Source organism: Dermochelys coriacea, chromosome 1 (assembly GCF_009764565.3).
Source record: "Dermochelys coriacea isolate rDerCor1 chromosome 1, rDerCor1.pri.v4, whole genome shotgun sequence".
Lineage (NCBI taxonomy): Eukaryota > Metazoa > Chordata > Testudines > Dermochelyidae > Dermochelys > Dermochelys coriacea.
This window is the reverse complement of record NC_050068.2, coordinates 48711761-48728677: the sequence shown is the minus strand read 5'-3', so window position 1 is coordinate 48728677 and position 16917 is coordinate 48711761. Positions and strand designations below refer to the sequence as shown.

General features: G+C 44.5%; 1 protein-coding gene across 8 annotated transcripts in view; it reads left to right on the top strand.

The window, feature by feature from the left end:
* The window catches only part of STARD13 (StAR related lipid transfer domain containing 13), a 493680-nt gene extending 486776 nt beyond the window's left edge, over positions 1 to 6904 (top strand). For all 8 annotated transcript variants that reach the window (XM_043504394.1, XM_038387627.2, XM_038387628.2 and 5 more), the window contains 2 exons: positions 2422 to 2598; positions 4214 to 6904. In XM_043504394.1, the coding sequence (XP_043360329.1) occupies positions 2422 to 2598; positions 4214 to 4331 (295 nt within the window). In that variant the 3' untranslated portion in view covers positions 4332 to 6904. The remainder of the gene's footprint in view (positions 1 to 2421; positions 2599 to 4213) is intronic.
* The last annotated feature ends 10013 nt before the right edge of the window (positions 6905 to 16917 follow it).

Below are 16917 nucleotides of genomic sequence, written 5' to 3'. Positions count from 1 at the left end.
CTGCTTTTGCCATGCTGTTTGGATAATGGTGGATATCTCATTTTGTTTGAGTTTGATGAGCCAGCTGTTTAGTAGAAAAAATATTAATACCTTTAAGTTCAGGTTACTAGATAACATTTAAAGTTGGAACATTTGTAGACCAAGAAATGCTGTATTTTTTTAAAAAAGCTAAATATTTAAAAGTATGGAAATGAACTATGAATGGAAGGTAGATCCATATTCATATATCCTCCCTGTTCATGCAGCGTCTCAAATAAATGTGTGTGTGTAAATTGGACATTCCAAAAACAGCTTTAACTCTGCTCATACACAACCGATAAACAAAAAGCCCTCTTAAATGCACCCGCCCTTTGAAACCTTCATGGTTGGTTCTTGGCCCACTCATCAGGGCAAAAAGCTGGAATGCTGGGTAGAAAGATTTCCTCCACAGAAGAGCTGTCCCTAACTCAGCCATCAGCTGTTGAATGTTTCCTTTTGATTGATTGTGGGCATTATTTTTCTGGGCCTCTGCTTTCTCTTATTGGCATGATATTCCACTGAAGTGATATGCAGCTTTGACAAAGGAAATGATCCAGCAAATCAGAATTGCATTAGGGAGAAAAATGATGGAAGGTAACAGAAGAGCCCAATGAAATATAATTATCTCAATATATCCCTTTTATTGTTAACTTTTGTATTCCGTCAGAGAATAACAACTTGCAGACATTATTAGTATAAAGGAAAGAACTACTGGAATTCCTAAGAGAAGTTTAAAAATACTTTCTGTAATTTCTTTATGATCAGAAAATATTAGACCTTACATTACACATTTTCCTTTGCCTGCCCAAGATTTACTGACTGGGCTAAATTCCTCCCTGGTATAACTCTATGAACTTCATTTCATTTACACTAGAGATTAATTTGGTCCACTGTGGCATTCCCTCCTTGCCCCAAGAAGATTGTGTAGCAGCAATTGGGGAGGTTTTTAACTGCCTTTATTCCGGATCATATTATTTTCCTTTCAGTTCACCATATGTCACAATGTTTTATGTTCCTGAAACACCCACAGTGCAGTCACATCCATCAAACAAAATCTTGAGAAAAAGTTTTCATTCTCGTCATTAACCTAGCCAGGATGGCTCAGCAACACCGTTGTATATCACTGACTGAAATATATATATCATAAAAGGGAATCCTGGCTGGTTTATGATGCACTGAAAACAGGAAGGAGAGACCAGGCAGTAGGCTTGTTATTTACGTCCTTTGATTTGAGGCTGGGAGCTATGTTAACCAATCAGATTGCCTGTCCTAATTAATGCACCTCGATTGGCAGCAACTGAGTTCAGTGAAATTATTAACCTCTAGAGAAGTGAATTATTCAGTTTACAGGACTGCTAACTTCCATCTCACTTTCAAAATGTTCATTTTACACTTTTTAAATTCAGGGTCATCATTGAAAGGTATCAAAATGTTTCTAAAAATGATAAATGGGGTATGTGGAAGAATGCATATCTCTGACTTTACGTTTTGGAATGAATGTGAGCCTTAGAGGGGAAAAATATTGATAGACAGTACTTTGCACTTATTTAATACCTTTCATCAGAGTATGTCAAAAGGCTCAACATTAATTGATCCTCACAAGTGCTGTAGTGCCATCTCTTTGTTGTGGAAGTGCAGAATTTTTTTTACAGAACTGCACTCAAAACCAAAACAATGTAGAATTTTATTGCCTACAAGTCCACTCAGTCCTGTTTCTTGTTCAGCCAATCACTAAGACAAACAAGTTTATTTACTTTTAGGGGAAATCATGTTGCCTGTGTCTTATTTACAATGTCACCTGAAAGTGAGAACAGGCATTTGCATGGCACTTTTGTAGCCAGCGTTGCAAGGTATTTACATGCAGATACACTAAACATTTGTATGTTCCTTCATGCTTCAATTTGTAGGCTTTAAACTTTTACATTGTTTTGGTTTTGAGTGAAGTTATGTTAAAAAAAAAATCTACATTTGTATGTTGCACTTTCACAGTGAAGAGATTGCACTACAGTACTTGTATGAGGTGAACTGAAAAATAATATTTCTTTCGTTTATCTCATTTACAATGCAAATATTTGTAATCAAAAATAATAAGTGAGTCTTGCACACTTTGTATTCCGTGTTGTAATTGAAATCAATATATTTGAAAATGAGGAAAACAAAAAATATAATAAATTTAAACAGGCATTCTATTATTAACAGTGTGATTAAAACTGCGATTAATCACGAGTATTTTTAATCCTGCGATACGTTGTGATTTTTTTTAATCGTTTGACAGCCCTACCTAAAACCATGAATCTGTGAATCAACCAGCCTTTCAGAGTCTAGCTCTTGCTTTCTGCTCCACTCAGAACTTTCGTTCTTTCTCTAAACGTGATACTTTCTTTCTTAAATGTCTTGTGACAGGACATGGAGGACAGATTTGCCAAAGGGAGTGTGTACACTAGTGGCTGTCTCTGTGGAACATGAAGAAGCTCCTCTGATAGGAGGTGTACGAGCAATTGTGATGGATTCTCAGTATTTAATAGAGCCTTGTGGCTCAGGAAAATCCAGACTGACGAATGTCTGTAGAATTGATCTGAAGTAAGTACCATATCTGCTGAGAACAGATCAATGACATCCCGTCAATAAACCAAAAATCTGTAAGCCTAGTTCAGCAGGGTTAGCCTAGAAAAGGCAGTTATGTGTTCCTAGTAGTAATACGAGAGCTGTACTATTTCTTGTATGCAGTCAGTGTCAGTAGTTTATTGGGATTTAATGCATTTTCTGAAATAATGTTACTTTTAAAAGATGAACGAAGCAAGATAAGAACTAAAGTACTGTTCTCTTCCAAAAAATGACTGAAAATGGCATCTTCTTCCTGAACAGATCTGCTCTTGGTACTTATTCAGGGGCATAGCCGCTCACATTAGTGACAAAAATATGGCTTTACTTCTGTTTACTCCTGTTAGACCTGCAGTGCTTAGACAGTGGGAGACAGATCCTGTTTCTTAGTGTGGTTCATTAGCAGCATTGTTTACTAAATTCTACTCAGTTATGTTTATGCAAAACTACTGAAGGCCGTGTGGGTTTGCACTGGGGACTTAGTCTGAAAATCATAGGGCTGCCCATGAGCAAGTGGGGGTCTAACTTGGCCTGGAGAACTGTAATTGGTTATGATGTATAAAAATGAAAGAACCAGATTGAATTTGCAGGGATGGCAGTTACAAGAAAACAAAAATTTCTAAGCACAGTAGAAATAATTGAGAGGCAAACAGAGAATCCCAGTATGCATTTCTGCAGAATCACATTTTATAGCAGAAAGGCTCTTTTAACATACAAGAAAAGTCTATGGTAACTCCATCGTAGTTTTTTGTTCAATGTAGGGTTTATTTCCTGCAGGTCTGGCAATAATGGAGCACAAATAGTATTCTACATAGGTTTTTATACTGGGATTATCACCATAGTATCTGAGTACATTTCAATAGTACATTAAGCAACGTGACTAAGATCTGTCATGTATTTGTTCCCTCATGAATTGTTTGCAGTGGCATGTTTATGGTTTTGGATAATTTTTAATATATCACAATATATTTTTAGATAAGGCAAAGTTAAAGAAATGTTGCACTTGGAGTGGAAGGTGGTGAGGTTTGTGATGGTCCTTAATTCCTGGAGGAGTTCATTCCACTTCTTGGACCAGTCCCTAAGAAAGTTCTGTCTACCATACAGACAAGCTTTACCCTTATTGTGGAGAGTTCCATTGTCCCAGAGGAGCAAAGCTGTCAATGACACTCTCCATTATGGAGCTTTAGGAGATCTCTTAGATACCCTGGGCCACTGTGCATCTTGAAGATAAGGCCTGAGACTTTAATTTGATAATCCATGGGAAGCCAGTGTAACAATAAGAGGACCAGTTTGATGTGTTCACAACAGCCAGCACTGCTGGGGGGGAGAAATGGTACCTGCCAACCTCATCTTTCCACCCCACGGACACCACTGTATAGCTGACATTACCATAAGCGTGAAATGTAAATTTGAATATAGCACAGGAGTGTCTTCAAAGTACACGGTGATGGTGGAGGTGATGGTGGAGATGATGATAAAGCGTATCAGGTTCTTCAACAGCACTGTGGGATTTCAGTGAGGCTGGGTTATCACATGAGAATCCCACTCCTATGAAGCAGTTTTTCAGTAATTTTGTTTTCTTTCATTTCCTCAGAGGCCATTCCCCAGAGTGGTACAACAAGGGCTTTGGACATTTGTGTGCAGCAGAAGTTGCCAGGATCAGAAACTCATTTCAACCTCTCATTGCTGAGGGACCAGAAACCAAAATCTGAGGAAATATTCCAGGAATGTGTGAACCTAAAGCAGAGTATGTTAGACAGCAGAAAGACCCAAAGCAAAGGTTTGAGTAAGGTTTTAGCATTATCTGTAATAGAAGTCTGACCTGATGTCTGTACAGTGGCAAAACAGGGATTTCACAGGAAGGCCTGCTCATTCCAGAGACTTCACCCACCTATTGCCCCATCCCTTGTATGTTAATTTCAATTACTGAAGTAAATCTTTTTTTAAAAGCTTTTATCATTGTTACTTTAAAATGAGACTATTACCATTACTTGTGTATTGCATAATTCTGATATTTAAAAGCTTCTAAGAAGCATATTTTAATTGTAAATAAACCATGTACAGTATGTATATACTTATCTATGTATATTATATATATCTATATATGTATATGTAAAGTAATTATTTTGTATATAATTTAGTGCTTTCTAGAAGACATCATCTGCAGCAATTTTGACCTTATATGGCCCTGTTCTTGTTGCTTGTTTCTCAGTGTTTCACAGCTACATAAGCTGTGTTTGTTATTATCGCAAGGCTACGTGACATAATCTGTGTGATATCTAACAGAAAAATGGATGATTGGCTGTTCTCGTTTTTGTTGTGTGTGGGGGGGTGTAAACTACAAGAAGGTACATAGAAATAGATGTAGGGAGTTTAGAGGGGATAACTGTATGTTTAAAAATAATGAACAGCAGTTCACTATCACCAAAAAATGCTAACATGGACATTGTAACTTGTATGCACATTTTGAAGACCATTTACAAGAAGCTATAGGAAGTTTGTGACTATTCCATGATAGCTCTTGAAAACTTGCCTGTTGCCTTAAACAACTAAGTAAGTATTTGCAGTTAGAGGACCTCACCATTTGTAGCAGTAAAGCTACTTCTTATATTAAGTCTAGGGCAGTTGAAAGGAATGTTGCAGATACTGAGGGTAACCTTAACTGTTCATCTGGAGTCAAACTGGCAAGTTATTAAGGGCCACCATTCTGAAACCTTTCTTTTAGATTTCTGGCTAAGTATGTACTTAGGGAGCTGTTCTTTTCTTCTTCTAATTGTTAACCAAAGTCAAAGCAGTGTTTCCACCAGAGATGGACCCAGATGTGCAGCTAAATATCACACCTTTTCATATATTTTCACTATAAAAAGTAACTAATTCTTGGGAAAATAGCTTTTTTGGAAAGAGCAAACATTTTCATTTTATGCACTGCACTGATCTTAGCTATGGCACCCATTCTGCTTCTGTTGACAACAATGGGAGCAGGAGCAAATCTACTGGACCATTTCATTTTCAGGGACTAAGTGGAAGAATGCTTTAAAAATGTTTGTTAGTTATGATGCAGGGTTTTTGTTTGTTGTTTTTTTTTAAACTAACATAAGATCAAAAATGTAATTATATAAATGAATCCGTTTAAAAAAAAGCACAGGTCTATTAATACAGCACTCCTTCATTACTCAGATATTTGTTCACCTTGACTTTATTTATTGCTGCATTAGCCAGTTTGGTCATTCATAACCAGTGTTTTAGTTCACTTCTTTAAATGAATTCTACCTACATTTATTGTGAGTTTTAATCTATGAGATTTATCATCCTACTAGTAGCTACTGAGATTTATATCATGATTTAGCGGTGCTGGAATAATAGCTTCACACAGTGACTCTGTCAGTACTTTGAATCTGCTTAGATTACATCTGTTGTGTTGTGTTTGTTGTCAGCAATGTGCAATTATATTATTAAGAAGTATTAGAGAGATATGAGTACCCAGATACCTTCATATGCCTCCAAATATCATAAGACAGCTGTATGCCACAGTAACTAATCCTGCCATTCTGACTTGTCATTTTCCAGTGATGATGGTTCAAGAACATATGATTTTCCATCCTGGATTAGATCACTGGTGAATCAAGATCATTGTCCTGCTGTCAGCAGTTATCACTACTGTAAGATTCAAGAAGGCATGCCCCCTCATAAGGCACATAGCCACCTGAGCAGTATTTTACATGGAGAGGGACATTTTTGCTATCTCAGAACCCCTGGCACAGCCTATTCCCTGAAGCATGAGAGTTCAATGCCCTCATCATACATGAGCTTACAGAAGTGAATACAAGACTGCCTGTGTATTAATCAACACAGAATTATACAGACACTGGAAACAAATAACTTCTGGAAGAAAAATGTAGCAAACCAGGACCGGTTGTCTTATCCTGGGATAATCAGTTGGAGGAGTTGCAAAAAACCTCCTTTATAATTACAAAAATGGTAGAGGACCCCTCCTGGTTAGGGGGGAGCAGAAGCTTTGCAGCTGTACTTGCAGAATCTCTTAATTAAATACATTTTCTTTTAAAATGTGCATTAAGGCACGTGTCTACCAGTCAGATACTACAGTATTTTGTATTAAGTGTTATGCTGCCATTTGGAATACAATATGACAACCACATTTTGAAATGTTGTACTCATATTAATACCTCATATTTTTACCTCATTTTTTGGTATCAGTCATCAATTGTAGATAAGTAATTGCAGAGGTGAATAAATTTGCATACATTAAAGCTTCAGAGAGCCTTTACCTCTGTGTTTTCATTATTTCCATGTTGGAACTGGAAACAAATCTGGAGCAGCTCCCTCCCCGCCAGTGCTCACACACCATGAGAGCTACAGTGATGTGAGCTTTGCTAGTGGAATGCCTAGAGGGCTTCAGTACCAGTGAGTCTAATGTCTTAGGTTTCTCAGCCCTTACACAAAATTATGATGATTGTCCCGCCCCCGCCTCTTCTCCCCATAACCATTAACCCAGTAGTTAGAGCACAGTGTTGAAGTCCCCACCCTGCCTGATGTAGAGCAGGGACTTGGATCTCCCACCTCTCAGATGAGTGCCCTAACCACTGGGCTACCGTGTCTTTCTTACTCTCACTGTGGGACCATGAATATTTAATTATTTATACAAAGTTGCACAGCTTCAACAGATGAGATTCGCCTAGGATGTGGGAGCCCTGGCTGTCAATGCCCTAACCGCTGGGCTAAAGGTTATAAGGGGGACCCAACCATTTTATTGTGAGAAAGCACACAGGCCTGTAACTCCAGCAAAGGGCTGACTGGTTGCGAATCCCAACCAGAGGGAAGCGCTTCCCTCCAGCCTACTGCAGGGCTCTAGATTTCACTAAGTGGCAGGGTACACAGCGCTGGTGGAGCATAAATCCCTTTAAAGGACAGGGATTTTGCCTCATCCCCTCACCTCCACATTTCCTATTGGCCAGTTTAGGCAGCTCTCTGCACAGCATACTGGCTTTTGGGGATCCCATTCTTGGGCATGTAACTCTCCCCTGCAATGTAGCAGGAGCCTGGTTGGCTAAACATGGGGCTCCATATTCCACTATGTGGCAAGGCACCAATGAGGCTAAGTCCCCCCTGTGGATCCAGTCCTAAGAATCTTAGGCTGCATCTGTTCTTTAAAATACCTTGCAAGTAACTAAAGAACTCCTCTTATTAATATGTGTTCCCGCCACCCAGCAGGGCTGTCAAAGACCTAGGGCAGGAAGGAATGGAGCTAAGGAAAGCGTTGGAAGGCCAGGGCTTCAAAGTTCCAAACCCCACAGAGGTTGGCCTGACATAGACGTCTCACCTCTCCTGCTTAAGATGCTGGATTAGGGCCCCACTCTGGCTTCCCTTTTTTCACCACGCCATGCATGATGGTAGCACAGCCCCTGCTTGCCCAGGCTGCACTCTTTGACTTCACCAAGAAACATATGGGATTAGCTAACGTTGCTACTCATTGTTGTGCTCACACCTGCTTCCTCCCTCACTGGTTCCCTCATAAATGCCCTTGCTTTCACAAGATACTGGTATAGCAAAGGTGCTAATGATGTGACTGATGTAGAAGCATCCAGGATTAAACAGTCCATAGGAACAATTTAAAATGCTATGCAGGGAGTCATTAAGGATTTGTGGGAGTTAAAACTGTCATGTCTGTTGAGCCTTTAGCCATTTCTCACGGCAGGGCGACACTGCCACTTAAGTTGATCTAACTTATGTCATTCAAAGGCCACCCCGAGCGACACGACCTAAGTGCTGTTCACACCAATGCTAAGTCAGCAAGAGACACGCTCCCGCCAACATAGCTTCCGCCTCTCACGGAGGTGGCGTAATTATGCCAATCGGAGCACGCTCTCCCATCAACATAGAGCATCTTCACCAGACCTGCTACAGCGGTGCAGCTGCATTGGTGCAGGCAGCAGCATCAATGTAGCATTTCTAGTATAGGCCTGTCCTCAGCTTCCTTTTTATTTTAGAGCAGCTCTACGCAAGGCAGATTGAGGGCCAGGACACACTCCCAGACAATGTAGTCTAGGAGTTTTCCTGGTATAAAGGTCAGGGGCTGAGGGAAGAAAAGGGGCATAGGATGTGCTTAAGCACTTAGGCACTTAAATATGTTTGAGGGGCTGGCCTTTGATCTTCCTGCGTTTTGGGTGAGTCCTGGAGGAGGGGTCACAGGCCAAAGACAGCTGCCGCTTGGAACACAGGAGCAGTGCTGTACCTGAGGTCTTTGCTAAAGGAATTTGCCTGAGCAGTTTGTTGCCACCTCTATTTAAGAAAACAGTCTTGTGTACAATTTGTAAATAACAAAGAAAATACCTGATTCTGCATTACCAATTTCTGCTGCAAGCAGGGAACCAATCTAACAAGCCCCAAAAATCTTCTTCCTCGGCGCCACAATATATAAAGCCTCACTATGTTATCTTCACAGCAGCAGACACCAGCCAGAGTTCATTTTCTTTAACCAAAACATGAGGGGCTGCAGAAGCACAACAAAGCCGGTCAGAAAACCCTGCAATTGCAGACACTGCGGTGCCTTTTGCACCTGTTCACAGCCGCTCAAAGACAAACACTGAAATACAGCTCATACAATAGGCACAAGTGACAATTTGCTATCACTTGCCTGACCCCTTGCATAAAGTGGCTGAATGGCCATCTGTCCCTCCTCAAGCAATTCCTACTCTTTTCTTGAGCATTGTAAGAATGACTCCCTTTCCTTGAGAGGCTGCATGACAAATTAGGGTTATCAATTTTAAAAGGGGGCACCATAGACCAGTTGCCCTAGCAGCAGCATCTGCTCATTCCACTGGGTGTGCAGATCAAGTGCTGGCTAAGTGCTTACTTACAGTTTTACACTGGATAAACCTAAACCAATCATACTGATGCAATATTGGGCCGTTTCCCCCTCTATCGCTTGTGTAATATAGGTGCAATATGTGGATTAGACTGTCACATGCAATGAACCTAATGTTATACCCACGTTGCCATTCTCAAAGAAAGTTCCCAGTGAGCTGATGGGAGTTTGACTAGTGACTGCAGTGGGGTGGGGGTAGAATTAGGCCACAGCTGAGCACATTTGAAAACCTCACCACACCCTTTGACTTGGCAAATAAAGTGACTCCAGCCAGTCAGAGTGTTTTAAAACACATTTGCACTGCTTCTTGGACAGAGCTGAACTGTGGGGGGAGGGAGAAGAGAGGCTCTACACCGCTCCCATGCTCCTGACACAGCAAGACCAAGCTACGATGACCAGGGAGAGGGAGGCATAGCAAGGGTGTCAGAAGTAAGCAGGACAGGCAGGGAGTGAGCCCTCTCTGCATGAAATGGGAAGGGAGGAGAGTACAAAGCAGACAGCAGGATTAAAAAAAGCTGAGAGCCCTGGCCTGGGTGGGCAGGATCCTGCAGCTGTGGCTTGCAGGGGGCAAGCTGTGGCTTGCACCAATCCGTTGTGGATGTAGGATCAGGACCAATCCGGGCTCTGGCTGAGCTGCAGCTTGTCTGATCTATAAAAGCCCTGGACATTGCCTGTTATCTGGTGCGAGAAAGGCAGCTCATGAAAAGAGGTGCTGTCTGGGAAAAGCAGGATGTATGGTAACGTGCCCTATTCAGGGCCAGAGTGAGGCAAAACAGGGCCACCGACCCACCGTGACATAGGCCTCCATGTGGTCCCTCTTGACCCATTGCCCCAACCCTGCCTAAGTAGGGTTGCCAGATGTCCAGTTTTTGACTGGAACCCCTGGTCAAAAAGGGACCCTGGGGGCTCAGGTCAGCACCGCCTACCTAGCCATTAAAAGCCCAGTCAGCGGTGCTGCGGGTCTAAGGCAGGCTAGTCCCTACCTGTCCTGGCGCCATGCTGCGCCTCGACAGCAGGTCTAGCTCCTGGGCTGGGGGGCCCCGAGCACCAGCTCTGCACTCCCCTTGGCCAGGAATCACGGCCAACGGGAGCGAGGGAGGTGGTGCCTGCGTGCAAGAGCACAGTGCGAAGCCTCCTGCCCTCCCCCTGCCCAGCTAGGAGCCGGATCTGCTGGCCACTTCTGGGGGAAGCCTGCCTTAGACCCGCTGCACCACGGACTGGGAGCTGCCTGAGGTAAGTTCGTGCCCCCCAAACCCCAGCCTCGAGCCCCACACCTGGAGCACCCTCCTGCACCCCAAACCCCTCATCCCTGGCCTCACCCCAGAACCCATAGCCCCCCTCCTTTGCCCCCAACCTGCAGCCTCCTCCTGCACTCTGAATTCCTCAGCTCCACCCCCAAGCCCGGAGCCCCCGCCTGAACCCCCAACTCCCTGCCCCAGCCCAGAATACCCCTCCTGCACTCTGAACCCTTATTTCTGGTCCCACCCTGTTACAGCTCTCACCCCTTCCTGCCCCTGCCCCAGCCCAGTGCAAGTGAGTGAGGGTGGGGGAGAGCGAGCCGTGAGGGTGGGCGGCAGCAGGGAAGGGGGTGGAGATTAGGGTGTTTAGTTTGGGGCAATTAGAATGTTGGCAACCCTAGCTGAAGTGGCGATGGCAGGCGCCTGGCCTCCCTTCTCAGAGGGGCAGGGGCAGGGGCAGCAGCATGGGTCCCCTTAGAATCCTGGAGCACTGACAGGGGCCTTCCTCCTCTTCAGAGCACGTGGGGAGCCCCTTTTTCCCTACGCAGAGGCAGAGTGGGACCAGGAGCGGCCCCGCCACTTACCCCACATCTGGAGCCTCTGTTTGGGTAGGTGGGATGAGCCCACTGCACTCCCTCCCGCCACCCACACAACTCTCTGTTTGGATAGGGTTAGTGAGGTTTCCCCAACCTATGCTATGGGGCTAGATCTTAACACTCCATTGAGATGCATGGGGCCCACACCTGCCCACACTAGTGTTTCAGGCTCTCTACAGACTCAGGCAGACATCAATGCCTTGCTTAGGATAGCTTTACATTCCCAAGCTTCTCGCTGCAACCCTGGGGGCTAGTTTTTGTTTTTAAAAAGTTATTTTCCGAACTACTGATCTTATTACATTGCTGCGGGGCTGGAATGCAAGCACAAACCTATAGCATCTGCATATTAATCTTCTGCCTTCCTCCCCTGCTCCTCCCCACTTTATCAGTTCTTGCCCCATTCCAGCTCAGACAATTTAGTTTTCAGCCCCCCTTCTTCCAAACCTTCCCCCTTCTCATCCTCTTTTGTGTTCCCATCCTCTGCCACCAATTCTCATCCTGACCCTTCCCCAGCATTTCATTTTCTACACTTTATGCCCCTTGCATTAATTCTCAGACTCACACACACACAGAAGAAGTCTCCTACTCTCCTCCTCGCAGGGCTGAGGAGTTTCTGATAGTGGCTTTTCTTCCCTAGCCCAGTGCCCAAATCTTCACTGCACTCTTCAGATTTGAGAGCAGCAGTGAGCCAGCAGGGGCAGCCTCAACCCTCAGGCTAGGAGAGAGGGTCCTGCTGGAAGCCAGACCAGGTGCTTCAGACCCAGCGAAAACAGCTGCTCCTCAGCCAGCTGCACCACCAAGAAGAGCTTCCAGCTCATGAGCAGGGGGCTGTGGAGAGAGCATTAGCTGCTCCTTGTGCTGAGGGACCAGGATGGCACACAGAACCTGCAGCAGCTCTGATTAGCTGCCCTTCCCCAGCCTTCAGCTATGCTTCATTATTGCACTAGTGTGACTCAGAAACGTACATACCGAAGTTTGTCTATCGTGCCAAAAAATAAAAATCTGGGCCTGGAGGGACTTTCTTTGCCAATGGGGAGGAGCTGAAAGTAGTTTTTTATATAAAACAGAATATGCCCATCTTACACAGTTAGCATGTCACCATAACAGTATGAATATGCAAAAACAGTCAGCCACTGGAACAATGAACAAGTCTGGGCCCCCAGCCCCTCTCTGCCCTGTATTGCTTGCTGCACTATCCTCTTACTCATTAAGGACCCCAGTTCTGCAGCTACTCCACCTGCAAAATGGCTGCAGCATTGGTCCCATAACCAGAGTAGAAGGCTTTTTGTCCCTTTTGCTTGGCTTTCCAGCTCCCTTTCCAACAGGTACAGGGAAATAGAACATTCTGGTCAGACCCTTTCCCTGGGCCACTGCCCACCAACAGCAAAACTGTTCCCTGGCCTGGCTCAGGAACTGAAATCATTCTGCTCATTACACCTAAGCTGCTGCTCCAGGTGGGAGCCAAACTTGGGCAGAGAAGAGGAAAATGTGCAGTTCCAATAGCTCCTTCCTTTTCTCCAGTAGCCAGGCTGCCCTTTGGAGGCCATGGGAGCTGCGGGGGTGGTGCTTCCAGAGCCTGCACCCCTTTCCGCATTCCCAACCCCCGTCTCAGCCCTGAACCCCTCATTTCTGGCCCCACCCCTAGTTGGAGCCCTCACCTCCTCCCACACCCCAACCCTCTGCCCCAGCCTGGTGAAAGTGAGTGAGGGTGGGGGACAGCAAATGATGGAGGAAGGGGGAAATGGAGTGAGTGGGGAGTGGGACAAGGGTGTTTGAGTTTCTGCGATTAGGAAGTTGGCAATCCTACCCATGGACCTGCAGCCAGGACCTTATTCTGCTGCTCTGACTGCACTGCAGTTTCCCGGCTCAACAGGCAGTGAGCCACTCATCTACGCTGGCCCTTATCTCATGCTCACACTGGTGGTACCTGAGTGCCTTTACACCACATGTAGTGTCCACAGCACAGCCATTGCGTTTCACAGCCCAAAGTGAGTCTTCACCTGTCCTCTCTTTCCCTCCTGCCTTGCCCTCACTGTGAGCCACCTCCCAGTGTTGCCAAATCACATCCCAGGAAGCTTGCTTAGCAACATTGATCACCGTTACAAACCTGGCACTCAAACAAAAAGATGTCTGGAGGACTCCTCTTGTTTTGAAATGACTTGTTGGCGACACCAGTTTCCTGCTCCTGGAACTCACTAAGTGTAAATTTGAGATTTACAAGGTAATCCATACTGCCTTGAAGTTTTTTGTAGAAATATATATCAAATAAATGTTCTGGGATTCTCTTAAAAAACAAACAAAAAAACCTGTCATGGAACCCAGAGCAACTTCCTATTAGCGATAGCTGCTGGGGTGGAGCTGCATGCTCACCATTCTCTCTGAGATAGGAGGACAAAGCCTGCTCAGGAGAGTTTGTTTTATTAATAATCTAGTTGTAGCCAGAAGCCTAAGTATAGTTGTCATGATTGGTGCTAGCGGTAGGAGTTTTACCCTTTAGTTTCAGAAACATTGAGCTTCGTTCATAAAAAGCCCTGGCTTGCAGCTGCTGAAAGCAGCAGGCTGGCTACCTAGAAAAATGAAGAAATGCGTCTGATACTTTATTCATGTCCAGAGTCCCAGACACAAATATAACTGAATCAGAGCTGTTCCTAAAGAATGATGACAGCTAAATTTGTCTAGTATGGAAACCCCATCACCATGAAACAGGATGAAGAATCTTGTTTGCTAAATGTCTGGAATGTTAAGGCATCAGAAGACAGAAACAATAACATAGCCAGATAGAAAAGGTTGCTTATATAATGACAAGGTTTATCTGTTTGGAAAACAGCTACTCAAAGATTTCAGAAGAGATCGCTGCTGTTTGAGATAAATGAGGTAGATTATTGCCTCCAGCAGCATCCGCAGCAACAGATTTTCTATCAATTCATGGAGCATGGAACAAATCCTCAAAGAAAGCTCTACACAATTGCCACCAAGGTTAATCCACAGCAGGACAAAATCTCAGTGTATAGTCACAAAGGTGCTAGCTCTTCAGTCAGACGACTGAACTGGGATCTGCTTCCTCTGCAGTAGCTTCTAAAGAAACAAGGTCACTTTCCCTCTGCCAGTGCAGTATTTCCACGGAGATCAGACAAAGCTTTTTGATTCTTATGAAAACAACAAGAGCGCAAGTTTAGAGCCTCCTTTTGAAAATGTGAAAATGTGGTACCTGAGCCTTAAACAGACCTAACTACCACAGGGGCCTGCTCTGGCTTGAGCTGCTGGTACTCCCTGGTGATACAATTATAGAATCATAGAATATCAGGGTTGGAAGGGACCTCAGGAGGTCATCAAGTCCAACCCCCTTCTCAAAGCAGGACCGATCCCCAACTAAATCATCCCAGCCAGAGCTTTGTCAAGCTGATCTTAAAAACCTCAAAGGAAGGAGATTCCACCACCTCCTTAGGTAACCCATTCCAGTGCTTCATCACCCTCCTAGTGAAAAAGTTTTTCCTAATATCCAACTTAAACCTCCCGCACTGCAACTTGAGATCATTACTCCTTGTTCTGTCATCTGCTACCACTGAGAACAGTCTAGATCCATCCTCTTTGGAACCCCCTTTCGGGTAGTTGAAAACAGCTATCAAATCCCCCCTCATTCTTCTCTTCTGCAGACTATATAATCCCAGTTCCCTCAGCCTCGCCTCATAAGTCACATGTTCCAGTCCCCTAATCATTTTTGTTGCCCTCTGCTGGACATTTTCCAATTTTTCCACATCCTTCTTGTAGTGTGGGGCCCAAAACTGGACACAGCATTCCAGATGAGGCCTCACCAATGTTGAATAGAGGGGAATGATCACATCCTTTGATCTGCTGGCAATGCCCCTACTTATACAGCCCAAAATGCCGTTAGCCTTCCTGGCAACAAGGGCACACTGTTGATTCATTTCCAGCTTCTCGTCCACTATAACCCCTAGGTCCATTTCTGCAGAACTGCTGCCTAGCCATTCAGTTCCTGTAGCAGTGCATGGGATTCTTCCGTCCTAGGTGCAGGACTCTGCACTTGTCCTTGTTGAACCTCATCAGATTTCTTTTGGCCCAATCCTCTAATTCGTCCAGGTCCCTCTGTATCCTATCCCTACCCTCCAGCGCATCTACCACTCCTCCCAGTTTAGCGTCATCTGCAAACTTGCTAAGGGTGCAGTCCACACCATCCTCCAGATCAATGAAGATTAATTAATCAATTAATGAAGATATTGAACAAAACCAGCCACAGGAGTGACCCTTAGGGCACTCTGCTTGATGCCGGCTGCCAACTAGACATGGAGCCATTGATCACTACCTGTTGAGCCCGATGATCTAGCCAGCTTTCTATTCACCTCATGGTCCATTCATCCAGCCCATACTTCTTTAACTTGCTGGCAAGAATACTGTGGGAGACCGTGTCAAAAACTTTGCTAAAGTCAAGGAATAACATGTCCACTACTTTCCTCTCATCCACAGAGCCAGTTATCTCGTCATAGAAGGCAATTAGATTAGTCAGGCATGACTTGCCCTTGGTGAATCCATGCTGACTGTTCCCGATCACTTTCCTCTCCTCTCAGTGCTTCAGAATTGATTCCTTGAGGACCTGCTCCATGATTTTTCCAGGGATTGAGGTGAGGCTGACTGGCCTGTAGTTCCCAGGATCCTTCTCCTTTCCTTTTTTAAAGATGGGCACTACATTAGCCTTTTTCCAGTCATCCGGGACCTCCCCCGATCGCCATGAGTTTTCAAAGATAATGGCCAATGGCTCTGCAATCACATCTGCCAACTTCTTTTGAACCCTAGGATGCAACGCATCTGGCCCCATGAATTTGTGCTCATCCAGCTTTTCTAAATAGTCCCGAACCACTTCTTTCTCCACAGAGGGCTGGTCACCTCCTCCCCATGCTGTGCTGCGCAGTGCGGTAGTCTGGGAACTGACCTTGTTCATGAAGACCGAGGCAAAAAAAGCATTGAGTACATTAGCTTTTTCCACATCCTCTGTCACTAGGTTGCCTCCCTCATTCAGTAAGGGGCCCACTCTTTTCTTGACTTTCTTCTTGTTGCTAACATACCTGAAGAAACCCTTCTTGTTACTCTTAACATCTCTTGCTAGCTGCAACTCCAAGTGTCAAAGAATCAGCTTCCCTTGGACAAATCTGTATTTACAGTGGTGGCCACAAGAGGGTGGAATGAGCCACCATGGGTGTTTTGTTTTAATCCGGCCTTCCCCATCTCCCTGAAGAGGAAAACTGCAAAGAGTTTTTTCCATGGCCACTCTGGTGCCTAAGGAATTTGAAAGCTTGTGGGCCTATGTTTGTTTTTAATGATTTTATGTTTTGGGATTAATGTTATTGTAGTGTAATGTATGGCTCCCTGAGCATTTTGGCAGGGGAACATGGGCTGTCTGGGGACAAGATTATGCCATGGCTAAGGAACAGGGAGAGTAGTCAGCAGCTGTAGGTGCTGTTCCCAGCTCCATCCTTGGTTCTCCATGTGCCCTTGGACGAGTCACAAACTTTCTGCACTGTATTTATCCCAGCTGTAACAGGTTGGATAAATGACACATCCTACTTGT